Here is a 20,575-nt window from a genome sequence, read left to right on the forward strand (position 1 = left end):
TCCCACAATCCTCTTCGCCTCCGCTCGGTCCACCCCCAAACTCCGGTATTAACCCCTTCACGTCTATGTTCATTGGCCCATCGACGACCCCTGGCACGCAGATTGCTTCCTGGAGGTCCCGGACACTTAATTGGTAAAATACATAAAAGACCGGGCCTGTCCCTTAGTTATAGTTATCTATTGAAGATTTTCTCAACTTGCTTGTAAGTTGACTTGTAAACTTACTAACTCATTTTTAAATAGGAGCTTAACTTGTTGACAACGTGAACGGTTTATAATGATGCGTTTAAGCTTCCGGACCTACCGAAACTCTCAATTTCCTGTTTCTAACTGTTCACCTTGAACCTGTGCCTTTTCTACCCTCCATTCCCCATCTCTTTTTGGTTCTTGACTGATTATTTAACTGCATACCTCAATGGTTAAGGGCACAGGCTTTGTAAACCTGACTTTCTGGGTTTGAATCTCCATTCTACCACTATGCAACCGTGGAATCTTGGGCAAGGGATTTAAGCACGCTATTCCTTGGCTTCCTCATCTGTAGAATGGATATGATAGTAGGTTGTAGTGAGAATTTTAAAAGTCACATGCAAGCAGCACCTAAAACATTGCCTAGCACAGAGTTAAGCGGTATATTGAAATAGAAATTATAATTATTGACGCTAATGGATATGTCTTCTCAGCTAAGACCTTCTCGCTGATAAATAGTAAACAGCAATCATGGTTAACGTTTGAGCGTCTGTGGACCAGGTACTATGTTAAGTGCTTTACACCCATTTTTGTTGTTGTTGTTTAATCCTCATGATCATTGGCGGTAGTTGTAAGTACTATCCTTCTCTCTCCTCTTTGTTTTCCTAAGCAGCTAAGAAAATTCAGGCCAGGAGCTTCCCTGGTGACGCAGTGGTTAAGAATCCACCTGCCAATGCAGGGGACACGGTTTCGAGCCCTGGTCTGGGAAGATCCCACATGCCGTGGAATAACTAAGCCCGTGTGCCACAACTACAGAGCCTGCGTGCCGCACCTACTGAGCCCGTGTGCCACAACTACTGAAGCCTGTGCACCTAGAGCCCGTGCTCCACAACAAGAGAAGCCACTGCAATGAGAAGCCAGTGCATTGCAATGAAGAGTAGCCCCCGCTTGCTGCAGCTAAAGAAAGCCCATGTGTAGCAACAAGGACTCAACACAGCCAAAAATAAATTAATTAATTTTTTAAAAAGGAGCATAAGGGTTCATATATCTTAAAAAAAAACAAGAGAGAAAATTCAGGCCAGTGAGATAGCAGATAACTCAATAACTTGCCCACAGTCACAGAGCTAATAACAAATAGAGCCAAGACTTAAACTCAGAGATGTCTTGGCCCTTCTCAAATATCACTGAGAAAATGGCCATAAATTGTTTTTGAATGTTCTTCTTTTCCCTAAGAGTTGCCTCAATATCCATGCAGGTCAGGAAGGCTAGGTTCTCTTCAGAGACAGAAGGGACAGCAGGCAATAAAGCAAGGGTCTCTCCTTTGAAGGCTGACAGCAAAGATGACTAAAATAGCAAGTCAGAGTGAGCTCAATTATTGTGCCCTATTGTGCCCCACAGGCCCCATTACTGCCCAGGGCCACCGGAGATAAAAGGTGCAGGACCCGCAACTCACCCCATCAGTCTCTAAAACTTGGATATTATAAAAGATTTTGCTTGTTTTAAGACATCACCAAGAGACTCTTTAATATACTATTCTGACTCCAGATAAAGTGGTAGTAATTTCTACATCAGCAGCAGGTAGAATAAGGTATTTCTACCTCAGCCCAAGAGCACAGGGAAATCTCCTCTTTCCCAGATAAAAACAAAAAAGGAATACCCTCCTTTCCCTCAGAGCCTACAGTACCCAGGGTCTTGTTACTCTTTCTCCACACCTACCCACTCCCACCTCCCAACTTATTCTCAGGCCGTCCACAATGGTTTTTTTCAGGAGAAATACTGGTGATGATAAAGGGACTGGTGAAGGAGAAGAAGGTAAGTCCCTAAATTTGCTGAAGGTAAACCAAGTACTGCTTTGTCCCCACTCCTGTACTACTTTTGTAGCTCCCTGACCTTTACTCCTTTATGGCACTTCAGAACACATTACCCTGCACACCCAGGAAAGCCTCTGGGCTTGAATTGCAGAAGAATCAACTTGCCTTTTTCTCTTCACAACACCCAACAATAGTACACGTGTCTGGGCTTGGTTTTCTACTTAAAGTGGGTCAATTACAATAAATTTTTTTAAGTGGCTAAGTTTAAAAAGAAAAAGAGATAGCATGAGAAAGCTTTTAACTTAATTTCCTCCATTATTTCTAGTGTCAAACTATTAGAAAATATCAGCATAAGGGTAAGGCTGAGAGAAGTCCAGTTCCAGAGGCCTGGTGCAAAGCAAAAGTGTTGACAGAGGGAAAACAAGCAGACAAGGTTGTCTCTAGGGCCAGTAGAAATAAAGCAGAGAGGTTGGGTGCAGATCTCAGACACAAACAAGAGACCCTGCCTTTACAGCTCCTTTCACCCTAAACCACATATCCCCATTCCAGAGACTTCATCTGCTTTAAATTCTCCCAACCAACCCTGTTCTTTCACTGCTGGGCATCTTGCCCTGATCACAGAAGCTACCACCAGCTGCTATTGCTTAGCAAAGAGAGTAGGTAAGGGGAGAGGATATTCCTAAATTGAATGTTAGAAAGGGAGATGTGTTCCCATCATCTCATCCCAGTTTTTCTCATAACATAATTTTAGAAAGTGTCATACATAGTTTGTGTTCAAGTTCTGCAGTACTTTCTGTGGTATTTTTCAGTTATATGTTTCTTAAGGGCTGATCTGGGGTCCTGATACACATATGACAGTGTTTCTATAGTGTACACACACTGCTGGTGCCCAGTTCAGGCCCCCTTTGCAAGGCAGATGGATGCACCCCCAGAAGCTGTGGGTGTTAGCAGCTAACTACACCCGCTTCCTTTTCTGGATAATTGTACTCTGCAGAATAAGAGCTTCAGTACTCTACAAGACTTCTACTCCCCACACACCCCTGCAACCTGCAGTCAATGACTAATGATGAGAGTACATAATGCCAGACTTTGCCTCAAGGTAGACCAATTTTGTGGTGCAAAATCTATCCCAGCACTCCTTGTGGGGTCAGGTTGAAGCTGGTTTCCAGCTGGCTTAAGTTTTTTCTCCCTGCTGTATCCTGCTTCCTTCACTCCCCTGCACTTGAGAGCACTCCCCTGATAAATCACATGAAGAACCCCCCTCCCTGCACCTCAGTCTCAGGCTTTGCTTCAGGCAACCCTCCCTAAGGCTTTTTTTTTTAACTGAAATATAGTTGATTCACAATGTTGTGTTAGTTTGGTATACAGCAAAGTGATTCAGATATATATAGATATATATTCATTTTCATATTATTTTCCATTATGGCTTATTACAAGATATTGAATATAGTTCCCTGTGCTATACAGTAGGACCTTGTTGTTTATCCATTTTATATCTAATAGTTTGTATCTGCTAATCCCAAATTCCTAATTTATCCCTCCCCCACCCCCTTTCCCTTTGGTAACCATAAGTTTGTTTTCTGTGTCTTTGAGTCTCTCTCTGTTTTGTAAGTTCATTTGTATCATTTTTTTAGATTCCACATACAGCTCATATCATATATTTGTCTTTCTCTGTCTGACTTCACTTAGTATGATAATCTCTAGTTCCATCCATGTTGCTGCAAATGGCATTATTTCATTCTTTTTTATGGCTGAGTAGTATTCCATTGTGTATATATACACCACATCTTTATCCATTCATCTGTCAATGGACATTTAGGTTGCTTCCATTTCTTGGCTATTGTTAAGTAGTGCTGGTATGAACATTGGGGTGCATGTATCTTTTCAAATTAGAGTTTTCTCTGCATATGTGCCCAGGAGTGGGATTGCTGGATCATGTGGCAACTCTATTTTTAGTTTTTTGAGGAACCTCTATACTGTTTTCCATAGTGGCTGTACCAATTGACATTCCTACCAACAGTGTAGGAGGGTTTCCTTTCCTAAGACTTTATTTTATCTCATGTTTATCAGAGGACTAAGCAAGCAAGGCCCTCTGTAGGCCCCCCATTGTAGGCAGAACAGTCATAACCATCTCTGGGGAAGCCAGGGGTGAGTTAAGGTGCAACTAGATAGGGACCCTCAAATTAAACTTGGATATATGACCTAACAAATGAAAATGAGGCTCAGCCTATTCGTAACATCTCTTGTCTTGCTGACATTAACAGACTACATTCACTGAAATTAGAAATAAAAGTAAATTCTTTCATGCTTCATTGTAGTTCTTTTTCAATACAGAATCTGAAAAAAATCTTATAATTGTTAGAAAAAGCTATGTGACACTCCTTAAAAATTTGGTTAGATTGTAATTATTTTGTGATAGATATTCTTGCTCTAATAACATGCATCTTAAATTTATCAGTTGTTGGTTGTTTCATTTCTGTTAACTGTAAACCGTTACTGAAGATGGCCAAAGAACAAGCCCAAGGTTGGATACCCGATAAGGATGCTCTTATTAATCTAGAAATGTTAAAAAAAAACAGGCCAGATTACCAGTTGGCAAATAATAAAAATATATCCTAATTTAATAATTCTGCTATGACTCAGAAGACATATTGGGGTCATTATTATAAACCTTGATCATAATATTGTAGAAGTATATAGGTATTGGTTGAGTAGGGTTCAGGTTGAAAAAGGGTTTAGGTTGAAAATGACCAGATTTTTAAAATTACATTTGCAGACATACAAAGTCCTTAACTTCTGGCATCACATTCAGTTTTTTTCCTCCAACACATAAATCCTATTATATATCCTTTGTAAAGCCACCCATACCAAAACAGTTAACTAAATATCACTCTTCTGGCTTAAAATAAAAGAGCCAAGGCAATTCTTTTCACTGGGATTATCCTCTCAATTAACTTCCATCTAAATTAAGACCTAAACATATCTGAAAACTTATTTCTGTATATTTGAATATATTCCTTTTAGTGTGACCTCTCATCATTAATTCCCTTTTTTATTTATTATTTTTATTTATTTACATGTATTTATTTGTATGTTATGTTATTTATTTCAATTCCTTTTTATTTGCTATTTAGCAAAATATATTGATTGTATCCTCCCTTGAAAAAAGTCAGATTATGGAGGGTCTTTTAAGTGGTTGTTTTTGATTTGGTAACTGAAATAAGCATTTCCTATTTCATAAGAATAAAATATCATTATTAAAATATTTATACTAATCTGAGAAATATTGGTTGTTTCTGAAAAGCCCTTTCTACATTAGTCAAATAAATCTCAATGTTTATAGGTCTTATGTATTATTTTAGTTCTGTACGAGGTTTTCAGTATAGCATAGGAAAGAATACTATTTTAACTTGCATAACACAGGTATACTGAAGAGGAGAGATGACTTTCCTAACTTACTTGTAATAATGGTTAAATGAAGTCTTGGTAAGAGCAATTGAAGAATGGAGAATTACTCATTAAAAATTTTAAAGTGCTAAAACATTGGAATGGATAGAATTATACAGGGGAATAATATATCTTATTTCCTTTTCAGAAATAATAAGAAAATTATATGAGGGCAGATATGTACATTTTATTACAGTAGTACCCTCTGTTGGTATTTCTCAAACATTTTCTGGCCACCAACCCTTAAGGGTTTCCATGATTGTATATGATTAATATCACATCATCCATTTCTAATAAAAAACATTTGCTAAGTCCTTCATCTTTCAACATTCATCAGTTTCACCACAAAAATTATATGAAATTTCAGTGTCACTCTTTGATCCAAAATGCCCATCTTTCCTGGCCTAGTTGACAGATACTCATATTCTAAAATCCCAGGCCAAGTGTCACTCCCTCTGTGAAGACCTTCCCAGTCTCCTTTTTCCTATGCAGAATTCATCCTTTCCTTAAATGTGCACTCATAGGTCTTTATACATACCTCTTTTAGACCTTACATCTTACTATATTATAATTATATGTTGTATCAATTAGCAATTGTGTTTGCCTGTCGTTAAGAAACCCATTATTTTTCTATCACATAAAAGAAATCTGAAGGTAGGCCGTTCAATATTGTTACAGCAGCTCCTTTGATCTTTTTGCTATGTTTTCCAAGCTCAAGCTCTGCCTTCCTAACTCAAAGTTTCCTCAGTGTAACAATATGGTTGCTGTAGTTCCAGCCATCACACCCGTGTCCTAGGCAAGAATGAGTAAAAAGGTAATGCCTCCCAGCTTCTCAACTTCATAAGCATCATCACTCCTCCTCCCCTACCCCAGTGCATGTATGTGCACACACACATACACATGGACAAAATTATGAAGCTTTCTAGGAAGCCCCACCCAACAACTTCCACCTATGTACCATTGACCTATATTTAGTCACATGGGCACCCCTATCTGAATGGAAGGCTGAGAAATTACATTATTTCCCATTTGGGTACATAGCCACCCCCCAACAAAACCACATTTTATCACTTAGAAAGAATGGGGAGAAAGGTATGTGATAGACAGCTAGCAATCTCTGTCACATTTTTTTCACTTTTTAAAAAATCATATATGTTTCCTTACCTAGATTGTAAAATCTTGGATGGTTTAGAGTATGTCATATTTATTTTGTATTTCCAAGGCCTAGCATAGTGTAAGACACTGTTCACTGTTTATTTCCTTCACCTACAATATGAAGAGTTATTCTATGTAATCTGCCTAGATAAAAAAGATTTCATGTTTTACCAGAATAATTTTCCGTGCTTTGTATTGACTTTATCATGTCCTTGATTATTTAAGAAAACAAAGTTTCCTCACTTATGAAAGAGCTAATGTTCTTGATAGTCATATTACTTCTGTTTATTTTTAAATGCTTTATTGTTCCTTTCATATGAATAGCCAAATATTTTTTCTTTTCACCAACTCTCCTATTTTAAGTATCCAAATCTCCTGACTTTTGATTTTGTTTCCTTCCTAAGATTGACTCCTAAATGTAAAATGAAATAGAATAACTTTCAGGATATATTTTCTACCAGGCCCCTGGACAATCAAAAACTTGTTCTTTCACCTTAGAAAAAGATGCTAGAAACTATTATGTTTATTCAATATTACTATTGATGAGATGCATGGGAAGAGTTATCTAATCAGAAGAGATGCTCAGCCTTCTCCAGGTTAAATTTGTATGGGCAAAATGTTATTAACATAAAAATTTCAAAATTGTATGCTAAATGGGAAGTACCTAGAGATTTCTCAAGGCCCTTGGTCTCCATGATGTTTCTATTTGTCAGAGTCCTGGTGATTCTTTGCCTGAGAATATTAGGCAATAGCAGTATAGCATGATCAGTTATAATTTCAGTTATTATTTTAAACCGCTTCTTGGCCACAACCTTCTTATTAATTTGAATCTAGCATCTTCAAGGCCAGTGGTTTTTAAATGAGGATGTGCATCAGACTTAACCTATGGATTTCCATTAAAATAAAGTTTTTTTGGTTACTGCTCCAGATTTACTGAATCTCTTTAGTTGGTATTCTTGATATCCTGTCAATATATATTCTTCCTGTATGTTTGGTATGTTCATGGTATAGAATGTACATTATATCTCTATTATTACTTTTCTTACAGTTCTTTCCTCTAAAAAAACTATGTTCATCTCTTTTTGTAAATCAGATGTAACATTTACTGTCTGATGAAAATAAGCTCAATCATTATCCTTATAGATATTTTGTCTAAAACTTTGGGAATTGGCTTTATTATTGGGATTGTCTCTTATACATTTTGACCCATTGGTTTGTCTTCTAGGAAAAAGGATAAGCAGATAATTTAATTCAAGAAAGAAAAAAAGGGAGGGGGACTCTGACTAGAGAACTGAAGCCCTAACTACTTTTGGGGAATTCTGGATTTCTTTTTCCTCTCCTCAGACCTCTTAATTTCATGCTTTATAAGAGGCCCAGAAAGTGGAGCAAATCCTACATGCTGTGGTTCAGAGACTATAAAGCGATTTAGACAATGCCACTGCAGTGGGCTGAATGGTAACCCCCTGAAACATATTTCCACTTCCTAATCCATGATATCTTTGAATATTACAATATATGGTAAGCAAAAAAAATGATAAATTTAAGGATTTTGAGAGGAGACCTTATCCTAGATTATCCAGGTGGGCCCTACATCCAAAGACAAGTGTCTTTATAAAAGTGAGGCAGAGGAAGATTTGACAGACACACAAAGAAGGCAGTGTGATGAAGGCAGATGTTGAAGAAATGTAGCCAGGGCAGCTACAAGAAGCTGAAAGAAGCAGGGAACCACTTCTCCCCTAGGGCCTCCAGAGTGAGTGTGGTCCTGCCAGATTTCAGATTTCTAGCCTTCACAACTGTGCAAGAATAAATTTCTGTTGTTTTAAGCCACCAAGTTTGTGGCAATTTGTTATAACAGCCTTAAGAAACTAATACAGCCACTAAGATGATAGAACTTCTTGCCTCAGAAATTCATAAAATTGAGCAGGCCATGGTTCAGAATTGAACTGTCTTAGATATGATTGGCTTCTTGAGGGAGAATGTGAACTACTTTAACAGTAGAATGTTGTGCTTACATCCCTGCAGACTTCTCTGAGATCTGTGATACTACTAAAAATCCAGGAAGTAAACCAAGAAATCAGAATTTGGGTAATCTGGAGAATGACCTCATAGCTGGTTCAGCAGACTCTTCAGATCAGGGATGGGATATATTCCCTTGGTTTAATATAGGCACTCTTGGCTCCTGGCTGAGAAGTGTACCACAAACTCTGATCATGATCAAACATACAAAATCTGATCATAATCCTTCTTTTAGTATTTAGTATTGTTTGTTTTGCAGTTTCAGATTGATGATCTCCATCACAGCTGTTGTTCCATCAAACAATTGAGCAAATGATTATATAGCAGAAAGAGCAGAAAAACCTGATACAGAGATATAAACCACTGTGGGAAATGTGGAGACTGGAACAACCATAGACAGAAACTTGACATGTGATTGTGACACCTCAAGCAACAGTGAAAATCCAGAATGATCACACCTTAGGCATTAATGATGTATTTAAGGAAAAACTGAGAGCCCAAACTAGCCCCACACTCAGCCTGGACTCTGAGAATCAAAACTATGCTTTACTGTCTATATTAATATAACTTTGCTGTTCCTCTGTCTTCATGAGCATCTCTTTATTTTCAGGACTCTCCTGCCCAGGCAAATGGTTTGATTGCTCATCCCAAGAACTTCCCCAGGATACAAGGTTAACATACAAAAGTGTCACTTTCCTGTATACCAGCAATGAACAAGTGGAATTTGAAATTAAAAACACAGTACTGGGGCTTCCCTGGTGGCGCAGTGGTTGGGAGTCCGCCTGCCGATGCAGGGGACACGGGTTCGTGCCCCGGTCCGGGAGGATCCCACATGCCGCGGAGCGGCTGGGCCCGTGGGCCATAGCCGCTGGGCCTGCGCGTCCAGAGCCTGTGCTCCGCAGCGGGAGAGGCCACGGCAGTGAGAGGTCCACATACTGCAAAAAAAAACCCAAAACAAAAACAAAAACAAAAAACCCCACAGTACTCTTTACATTAGCACCCCCAAAATGAAATACTTAGGTGTAAATCTAACAAGATATATATAAGATCTATATAAGGAAAACTAAAATTCTAATGAAAGAAATCAAACATGAACTAAATAAATGGAGAGATGTTTCACATTCATGGACAGGAAGACTCAATATTGTCAAGATGTCAGTTCTTTCCAAATTGATCTATAGATTCAATGCAATCCCAATCAAAATCCCAACAAATTATTTTGTGGATATCAACAAACTGATTCTAAAGTTTATATGGAAAAGCAAAAGACCCAGAATAGCCAACACAATGTTGAAGAAGAACAAAGTCAGAGAACTGACACTACCTGACCTGAAAACCTACTATAAAGTCTACAGTAATCAAAACAGTGTGGTATTGGCAAAAGACTAGACAAATAGATCAGTGGAACAGCACAAAGAGTCCCAGTTTAGACCCACATAAAATAATCTTTAACAAAGGTGTAAAGGCAGTACAATGGAGAAAAGATACCCTTTTCAACAAATAGTGCTGGAACAACTGGACATCCACATGCAAAAAATTTAGTCTAGACACAGACCGTATACCCTTCATAAGAATTTCCCAAAAGACTCACCTTCTTCACTGGAAAGCATCAACAAAGTTTGCACCCTAAGTTTCTCTGAATTTCTTACCTCAATTCTTGCCTTGCTGCTTCCACCACTCTTGGACTGTTGTATCATGATTCTGAATCCTAATTGAGTCTCCACACTGAAATCTCTACTTTAAACCAAACTTCCAATTTTAATGAATTCTATCCTTACCTCTTCCCTCTGAGACACTGCCAAATCTTTGTGGAATAGATGTTCTCCCTTGCTGTGATAAGTAATATCCTCAAGCTTTGTTTTTCAGGTTGTGTTGGTGATATTTGGGGAGCTGTTTTTATATATATATATATATATATATATATATGTATATATATATATTATTTAATATATATAGATGTAGATATAGATGTAAATACATACACACTCATACATTGCATCCATCAATCACATGAAAGAATTATAAGGGTTAGATCATAGATCATTGGGTCAAGTTCAATATTTTTCTATCCAATAGTAACTACAACGATAAAGATTGGTTGGCAATTCTCAATCCTGTGCAGTCTCTCACAACCCTCTTGCAGTTCATCAACTATCTGGGTACTAAGTTATGCATCTGAGGAAGGTAGATCACTCCAGAGTTTCCTTCCAGGCCCAGACCCTCAAAGAAGGTAGGGAACTAATACATACATATTATAATTATTCCATTCCATTATAATGGAAGGGAGGGACAAATTGGGTAAATGCATTCATACTAGGTACACCCAAGGGACAAACCAAACAAATTGAAGTGGGGCAAGAAGGGAGGATGCACAACAGTTATCAACTCCTAGTGGCTAAGAGCATAGTAAAGATGTATTAGTACATAATTACCACATATTTAAGTAAACATTACACACATAGTGCACATACTTTATGTACTGTCATTATATCACTGTTTCTCAGCTGAAAATCATATTCAAGGGAACTCTTAAAAGAAAAACATTCTCTCAGACCCAATCATTTATGTAAATTCTTTTTATACTACTATTTCTTAAATATAAACAAACAAAACTAAATATGAACTCTGCTGTTCATAAGCTATTATACAAATTCAACACCAAAGTAAATTTACAAACTACGCACAAATAAAAAATAATGTTCATTTAATGTGATACATGATGTTTGCTGAGACAAAACTGCCCTTAGAAACCTGAACATACTACTGACTGGCCAGTGTGTGCTCTTGACCTTCAGCATGCTTGTATGTCTTGTGAGGACTCTCCTTTCCCATCACTTTCCTCTCGCAAACTACTGGAAAATCTTCATTTGTACAGTAAGCCATGAAGTAGGAGGTTCACCTCACTTATTTCTCACTAGCTTATGACAAAGTAGTATTACCTTGTGCCAACTTGATTTTAAAAACAGACTCAAATACATGTCCAAATTATGTGGCAGCTGTTATCATTCAGTCATCCAGGTACTCCAGAATATGCTTGAAACTGGATGTAAAAGTAAGACATACTTGTAGAAAAACTCAGACTGTCATTGGATTCCAGTTTGAAAAACACTGTCCTATTAAAGTATGTGTACAAAATATATGTTTAAATTAGGCTATTTTGTTAGCTTCTTATTAAGACTTTCTGGTGCTATTACCTGAGTACCTACATTATAATGCAGCACTTGACTCTTGCTTCATTTGGACAATCAAGTCTCTTGTTTGTGGGGACTAAGCTATGGGCCATTCTATCTCACTAGTCCCAGGCCCCTGAAAATGGGTGCATTGGGACCACAGGTCAAACCATCATCACTCTCACTTCTACAATCTCTAAATTAAGTTAAAGAAGACACACATACTCAACAGTTGGGTAAACAAATAACTGAAGCAAGATGTAAATTTTAAGGAGTGCTTGAGGAGTTGTTTTCATTATAAGTTGCATTGGTAGGACAAGGCACCGAGTTTAAGACTGTTTGGGGCTCGGGTGAAAACTCCCCACTTCTCCAACCCCCTTTCTCCTTCCCTTCCTCCTGCATTCTTTCACTGTTCCTCTTCTTTCCACCTACTTTAGTTCTATGCTTCCCTCAAAGTTCATTGTGATGTTTTCCCGTGAAGCTAAATATATTTTTATTGAGAGATTATGTCCTTATCATTTTATATTAAAATGTTCTTCCTTTTATGAAATAGTAGTAGGTAGTTTTAAAAATTGTCTTTGTTTGGCAAAATAAGTAATTGGCAATGTTGTGTTTTCCTCCGACTATTTTTTAAAATTTTACGCGTCCAAGATCTGGAACCACTGTCTAGAAAACAGAGAAAAGGGAAACAGGTAGGAAGAAAGAAAAGCATGTAAGTTGATTTAAGTTGAACAAGTTTAGCGCCATAATATATCTTCTACGGGAGCATTGGCAGAAATACCTAAGTCTCATTTGGGAGTCAGGGAAGGCTTCACAGAGGAGGTAACGTTTGAGCTGGGCTTTAAGGATTAGCAGTGGAAAAACGGCAGGGCATTCCAGGCAGAATGCATAATGCGTTCAAGAGCACAGAGCACAAAAGAACACTACGTGTCCAGCAACTCTAAGTAGCCTGGTGGCTGTTGCGCAGTTCTGGGGTTAGGTGATCAAGGGTGAAGCAGGGACTATTTCTTCCTACTTGGCCCACTTCCCCTGCAGGTCATTGCACAGTGCTGGGCACACACACTTCAGGAGCTCAATAATTACTTGTTGAATTGGGACAGGGTGATCGAGTGTGCTGGGAACCAGGGCCTCCGGATTCTTTCTCACGCACCGCAGTGTGACCTTGGCCAAGTCCCTTTTCTCAGGACTGCGGCTTGCTGCTTAGTAATCAGCCGAGGGTGAGAAAGCGGAGGAGGAGGTTGGCCTGAAGCGCCTGGCCTTTCCAGCGTCTGGAATCCCTGATTCGACGCGTGAAGGGCAGGGCGGGGCGGGGCGGAGCCGGAGGCGCGGGCTGCGGCGGGCGGAGATTCAGTTCCTCCTCCGCGCCAGCAGGGGGCAAAGGGAGCGGCTTCCCGCCGCCTTTCCCCTCCCTGCGGGTGTCGGGCAGACTGCTGCAGTTGCGAGCGGCGAGCGCAGTGGGCGGGCCGGGTGGCGGCGGCGGCGCTGCACTGACTGGGTTGGGCCGGGCAGCAGCAGCAGCGGCAGCGGCAGCGACGGCTGAGGTGCTTGCAGAGGCCACTGAGGCGCTGACTGAGTGGCCGGCAGGCGCCTGTAGCTTCGAGCAGCCCCTTCGTGCCGCCCGGCAGTCCCCGGGCAGCGGTGGGCCGCGGTGCGCAGCCTGCCAGGGAGCTGCGGCGGGCACACCCCGGCGGCGGCGACAGCGGACAGGTTAGAGTGGGGGCAGGGACGGTCGCGGGAGCAGCTGGGGGCCGGAGAGGGAGCCCGAGCCAGGCCATCTCCAACCATGTCCGACGAAGCGTCAGCCACCACTTCGTACGAGAAGTTTCTGACCCCTGAGGAGCCCTTCCCGCTGCTGGGACCCCCTCGCGGGGTGGGCACCTGTCTGAGCGAGGAGCCGGGCTGCCTGGACATCAGCGACTTCGGCTGCCAGCTCTCGTCTTGCCATCGCACGGATCCGCTCCACCGCTTCCACACCAACAGGTACAAACCTCCGCTGAGGGCAGGGGCAGACTGCCCACACCCCTGCTTCCAGCCGGAGAACGCCGGGTTCCCCCCATTCTGGCCCTCCGCCTCGGGTCTGCGTTTCCAGTCGCCCCCTCCCCCACCTTCCTCCGCCCAGCGCTCATTCCCGGGCTCCTTCCCTCTTCCCCTCCCCATTTCACCCCTGTCCTCCGATTTTCCTTTTGGCCGGCATTTTACTCTCTCTCCTTTCCCCCATTCATCTTCTGACCCAGCGACTCCTCCCTTCCCCCTCCCGCCCCATCTGTACCCTGCGAATCCCAAACCCCAACCCTTGATTCTTAGATGCTTCCCTGTTTTCATTCACCCTCAAAAGTTTAACCCCTTCCATTTCCGGTACAATCTAATCCTCCATAGAGAGGATTTCGGATGGCTCAAAATCAAAAGTCGATCTTTTTGAAAGGTGGCACTTTAAAAGCTAGAATCTTCCTTTTCCCAATTTTTAACCTGTCTCATAGCCTTATTTTCACCCCCCAACCCCCCATTTTTTTAGTGAAGCTCTAGGAAACCAGGCGATTCTTTTTTTTTCTTTGCTCTATGAACTCTTTGCCCTAGCGCTTTAGGCCCTGCCAAAATGTATAAGCTTAAATCTGGAAGATTCCTTCCTGAAGCACATCCTTTGGTTTGCTCCCCCAGTGGAAGGATGCAGCGAAGCTTAGGATGGGCTTGCTTATACAAATTTATTCAGAGGGTGCATCCCCTAACTGGATTTATTGGAAGGTAGAATGTTCTGGAGAATTCTCTCATGCAGGCATTTGTGTTATATCAAATGTGGGGGATTTGAAGATGTTTTCCACATACCCCAACCTATAACATAGGTGCATATTATATGTATATGTGTGTATACACACACACACACACACACAGAGGCCTGGGGGGGTGCAGAACAAGGGAGGAGGGAGAGAGAGAGGGATTCAGCTATGGAAAATACTGGAGTTGAATTAAGGAGTCTAGTTCTGATTTCTGGTCCACTTTACAATATGAACACGAACAAATCCTTCCACATTTTAATGACTTTTGCATGCTCCCCCCCAACCCCTTAAATCAATCTACAGAGTTACTAACCTTCTACCAAGTACAAGGAATATATAAAATATGATTCTTAACCTAAAAGAAAGTTATAGTCTGGAAACAAGCTGTTACGATTAAATAATCATACAGAACATCGCTATAACACGTGTGAAAAGAAAACGGTAGTAAACTTGTTACAACTGTTCCAAATCCTCATTGCAAAAATGAGGAAACTGAGGCCCAGAGAGAAAAGACTGTGCCCAAGTTAATAAAACCGAGTCAGGCAAAGCCAGGATTACTCCTTCAGAGCCAGTGATGAAACTTGGAACAGAACTAATGGCTCTAGTGTTATAAATGGTTGTTATGGTTTCTTAGACTAACTCACAGAAACCCATGATGTGACTATAGCATGAATGTAACATATTTATGAAATCAAGTGTGCTTAAAATTGTTTGCATTGGAAAATAAGGTAAAAGAATACTTGTGCACATATTTGATGTTTTAAGTTTTGCAGCACTGGAATAAATCATATACACAGGAAAGTTAAATGATCTCAGAATTAGCCTGCTCTGATGATGAGGGCAAGGGAGTGGGGACAGAGGCTGAGGGTAAGTGCTGCCAAAATGTGTGGGGGTGATGGGGAGTGAAGCATGGTGAATAATACATTTCTTACAGCTTGTTCTGTTCTTTCTCCTCCTCCCAATTTTATCCGTGTGTTTTTCTACCCCTTGTCTTACAGACCTTGGTAGGGTCAAGGTTGTTTTCCAGCATGAGGTGGTGAAGATAGAGGGGGAGGTTCTTGTTCAGCCCCAGTTTTCCCAAGTCAAGCATTTTTTCTAGTTACTGCCTGCTTTTTTAAACCCCCCTCTCCTACCCTACTTTTCACAAGGCTTGGAATGGTAGCAGGTCTAGTGTATCTTGCTCTGTACCCTCCTCAGCGGAGATAAGGGGAAGCAGAATTAGCAATTCTTACAGCAGGTGATGTTTCTGCCCTAGGCTACCTTGCTTTTTAAATCTTTTCTCCTTCTGGAACGTTCTGCCTTCTTACCCACTCCTCAGGATGGTGTTTGAGAGGACCATATGCTTCCAGTCATTTCTTTTCAGGGAGAAGAAAACAGCTAAATCATGTATGTGGGCAAAGTTTAGTTTAGGGAGTTCTTTTATTTTGGAGTTGTATGGGTCACAGCACATTCACCAATTCAAGCAACAATCCAAAACAGAAATCAGATCTGAATAGTTGAGTTCTGATATCGTGCCTTGGGTTTAATCATTATAAAACAAGTTTCATTGAAAATAGAAAGCTTGTCAGTGGGTAGGTACTTGATTTACCTTTATTTTGCTTCTTCCTTGTTACCGGATAACAAAACTATGGAGATTGTTTAAATAATGCTGTTGATAAGGGCCTTATGATGATGATGATTTTGTGTCTGCTCATTTACTGGACTCTGGGGTATCTATGCAGTCTTCGTTAATCAAGAGAGTCAAGGCACTATTACTTATGATTCCTAAGTTTGAATGTTTGTTGCGTTTAGAGTCACCTGTGACTTAGATTGGTGTGTCACTGGTCTAGGTTCAGTGGAAAATAAATTACATGAACATAGCCAGCTTCCTGAGAATTCACTTTTCTAGGAGTATCTTTTAGGATTTTATGACCAAGTTGGGTTTGTCTAGAAGTTGGGGGGAATAAAATAAACGTCAGTAAGCCAAAAAAACTTAAAACTTATTTCATTTTTAATTGAAATATCAATATGGAATATATATTATAGTTTTAAGGCTTTTTTTTTTTAGTTTGGGGGACAGGATTTTTCTGGTGTAATTGTGGGTTTTCTCTTAGCATTTGTCCACGGTAACTTCCACTGTCATCAAAAAAGGATATCATTTAGCAAATTGAAAAAAATATAATGATATTGGTAGGTCCTGTAATTAAGTTGCGAGATGAAGGAGGTTAATATGAACTAATCAGTGTGTTATTCTCTTCCTCTTTCAGGAGTGCATCAGTACTTTGACATTGAACAATTGTGAAAAGCATGTGGGAGGACAGTGCCTCACTTTTGTATACCCAATTGGCAGGATACAAAATGAACTACGTATTGTATAAAGCAGTTACTCAGTTCTGTGATTTCAGAGCCCCATTTTCAATCACCACTAACTAGAAAAAGCCCAAGACTACCGTGTGCCTTTTGTTCTACCCACAGTTTTCCTGTCTTGTTAGAGAATTAGAGGTGCAGAAGAGTTGTGAGTACAGGTGGGAGAATCACGTTTCATGAAGTGAGATGTATTACAGAGGCAGGAGGAATTTGGTTTGGGGGCTTGTTGTGACAAGTTGAGAATGGGGATCAGGCTTTGGAGAACTATTTAGGCTAGAAATGTCGATTTCTAGAACAGAGATTCCAGTAGTGTGATAGGAGTGGAACTGTGGGGTTACAGAAGCTGAGAGAATAGAAGACACTTTTCAATAAATTTAACAGGGAAAGGAAGGAGAGATGTGGTCATTTGAAAAAAAAAAGTGAAGGTTTCTTCATTTGTTTTTTTGCCTTGTTTATTTATTTATTTTCCAAGAACAGATGTTTTAGCTCCTTAAAAGCAGCCCACAGGAAAGAGAGAAATTGAAAATACAAGATCAGGTGGGATGACAGGAGATGGATGGGATTAACTCAGAAGGCCAAATGGAAAAATTAGCCTTAGAAATGACATGGAATGTTGTTTACTTCCCAGACTGTAGAGGGGGTAGGAGGGATGGGTAAGGATCCCAAGACAATGGAGGTCGCTGGGAGGAGAGTTGGAAATTTGAATGAGTAAGTAGGGGGGTTGTGTCATCTGCTCTAACTTGGGACCTTGATGTCCTGTTGGGCTCCAGAGGAGTAGCAGAAGTCAGGGTGGCTGTATGGGGATTCTGGCAGGGAGTCAGTGATGAATACAAAGAGGACTGTTAACTGAGAATAAATGGCATGGATTTGGAATGGCTTTCATCAACTTGACAGTAGGACTGTATTCCACAGTGCTCATTGCCTGGATTCTTATCCTGAGAGGTAATAGGTCTACCTGAGAGTGAAAGGGCTGCAGAAGAATGTATGTGGTGCACATACTTTTCTTAATTTTAGGAAAATACCACTGAAAGCCCTTCATCTGTGTATTCTTGCTGAAAAGCCTTGCAGATAAATGTTCTTGGCTTTTTATTTTTAATTAAAATTTGGGCAGCAAGCCTAGTTATTGAGTTAAACCCCATTTCATGGATTCTTTTCAACATTTCTTTTAAAATATGGAGAAAGTCTCCTCTGTGAATAATTGCATGGTTATAGCTAGGATCTTAGTGTTAGGTAGTTTTCTCTTAGTGGAATAAGATGTAAGGGCTTTTGTAAATTTGAAGAGTTCAGTGCTGAGCACATGTACACAGTGCTCTTCCATTACACATTTGAAACCAACAGAACAGTCTAAAAGCATCTCTTAAATTTCTATTATAAAAGTTCATTATAGAAAATTGTCGGCATATACGAAACTATAAAGACCACTTATGATCCTTTTCACTAAAGATAACAGCTGTCAACATTTTGATGTTGTTACCGTTTTTGTTTTTGTTTTTTGGCTGTGCCACATCGCTAGCAGGATCTTAGTTCCCTGACAAGGGATTAAACCCCCACCCCGGAGTGGAAGCACCGAGTCCTAACCACTGGACCGCCAGGGAATTCCCTGTTGTTACTTTTAATGTTATTTCTTTGTACATACATAATTTTAAAAATCAGGATCCGGCTATATATATAATTTGTGACTAGGTTATTTGCAGTTACATTTTATTTTCTTTTTCAATAAATAGCCTGAAAATATGATTTTTAATGATTTTTAAAACACCATTATTCAGATATAGATATATCATTTAATTATTCCCAGTGTTTTGGGGGCATTTGTTTTTCTTCTTTTTTGCTATTATAATATTGTTTGGACATGTTTGTATATACATATTTTTTCCAAAATTCTATTTGGGGAAAGGGATAGATTCTTAGCAAGGCAATTACTGAGTCCAAAGGAATGAACCTTTTTAAAGCTCTTTGTATATACACTACCAAATTGCTTTTCAGAAAGATTATGCCAGTGCCAATTTAACATTCCCACCAGCAGTGGATGAAAGTACTTCCTACTTGGTTTTTATCTACCTTGTCTTAAAATAATAAGAATATTTGCATATTAGAAGATAATAGAATTTTTAAAAAACTCAAAGTACTAGTTTTCTATTTTGTAAATGATTGTTTCAAGTATGAGACCAATTTCCTTGCCACTGTTAATTTAAAAAAAAAAAAGAAAAGAACAAGGAGCTAAGGCTTCTAAGAATACCCAGAACCTTGCAATATCTGTTATAAAGTTATAGATCTGGAAAACTGAGGAACATCCTGATTTTGCCCTAAGGTAAGTGCACAAAACCAAGCAAATTCCTGACTCCCTTGTCAGTGATATAATGATTAGGTTATTAAATATGGCTTAGTTTTTAAAGAAGAGTCATTATTACTCATGAAGGGAAACACATTTCTACTAAGTTTTCGAAGCTAAAAAGAAATTCTCATTAAAAACAATTATCTAACAGCTTTTCCTAGTACACATGACACAGTGCTTTGGCACATTGAAGATGCTGACTAAATGTTTGTTGAGTGTGTGAAAGGACAGAACTTTCACTGTAATTGTCATTCAGAGCTTTCTATTGCCTTATTGCATGACTGAGGCAATTTGGTTAATTCTACCAGGTTTGTTGATTTTTAAAAAATGAGGATACTGCTTACCTAGCAATCACGTGATGAAACTAGGTAATGTTACAAGGTATTCTAGGATTCTTAGGTGAGTTTTATGTTTTTGCCTATTTATAAAAGTTTGTTGACTTCTGCTTTTATATTACTGAACTATAATAGTTTAGACTGTGTGTGTGTTTCAGTACTTTAAAATACTTTACCTTTAGTACAAAGGAAAAGGTGCCATAAAATTGTCAGGATGCCCAAATTTTGTAAATCAAGAACTTTGGAATTAAGATTAGCTATATAAAATAAGAGGGGAAGTTTAAAAAATGAACACACGATTCAGGAAAAAACTGGATTAAATGAAAGGTGAGAAACAACCTAATGATAGGTAATAACAAGCTTTTATTCAGGAAGTCATTATTTTAGTACCTTATTAGTATCAGATATACTAAATCATGTCTTAAGGGTTAATTTCCCTAGGCTACTGCCAAAGCAATGAAGATTATCTCTTTAATAATATAAAGCTAGTGGAAATTTATAAAAGAAAACAGATTTGTAGATTTCAAGATAAAAAAATTTAAAAAATATATAACCCTGCAACAAATAATACAGACAAAATGTTAATATCCTTAACATATAAAGAACTCTAACAAAATCAACAAGGAAAATATTAACACCTAGTAAAATGCTGTAGCAAAATAGCTAATAATTATTTTTAATTTTGCTCTTGCCAGTAATCAAAGAAATAAAAATTGATATAAAAATGTTTTTCTCCTAACAGCTAGGTAAAATTTTTAAAAATGAAAATTTCGGTACTGTTAAGGTTGTGGTGAAATGAGCACTTTTATGGACTGCTTTGGGGAGGGCAAATTAGTGCAGCCTTTTCGGAAAAGGCACTTGGCTAAGTATACTGTCACCCTTAAAAGTGTTCATATTCTTTGACTCAGTAATTTCCTTTCAAATAATCTATGTTGAGAGATTATATATATTTATATAAATAATTATAAACAAAATGGTTTCATCTCAGTATTATTTGTAATAC

The 20,575-nt window shown here is 39.3% G+C and overlaps 1 protein-coding gene and 1 long non-coding RNA gene across 3 annotated transcripts in view; both read left to right on the forward strand.

The window, feature by feature from the left end:
* Nucleotides 1–37: 37 nt before the first annotated feature.
* Nucleotides 38–892, forward strand: LOC116746960. The gene is made up of 3 exons (XR_004347932.1): nt 38–133; nt 681–747; nt 860–892. It is a non-coding gene; the product is annotated as an uncharacterized LOC116746960 (long non-coding RNA).
* Nucleotides 893–13,210: 12,318 nt separating this feature from the next.
* FAM199X (family with sequence similarity 199, X-linked) overlaps nt 13,211–20,575 on the forward strand; it is a 28,716-nt gene continuing 21,351 nt past the window's right edge. The window contains exon 1 of one of the 2 annotated variants that reach the window (XM_032620434.1): nt 13,211–13,765. In XM_032620434.1, coding sequence (XP_032476325.1) covers nt 13,569–13,765 — 197 coding nt within the window. In that variant the 5' untranslated portion in view covers nt 13,211–13,568. The remainder of the gene's footprint in view (nt 13,766–20,575) is intronic. The other variant, XM_032620435.1, reaches the window with a different exon arrangement.

This window comes from Phocoena sinus, chromosome X, assembly GCF_008692025.1.
Source record: "Phocoena sinus isolate mPhoSin1 chromosome X, mPhoSin1.pri, whole genome shotgun sequence".
NCBI classification, from domain to species: Eukaryota; Metazoa; Chordata; class Mammalia; order Artiodactyla; family Phocoenidae; genus Phocoena; species Phocoena sinus.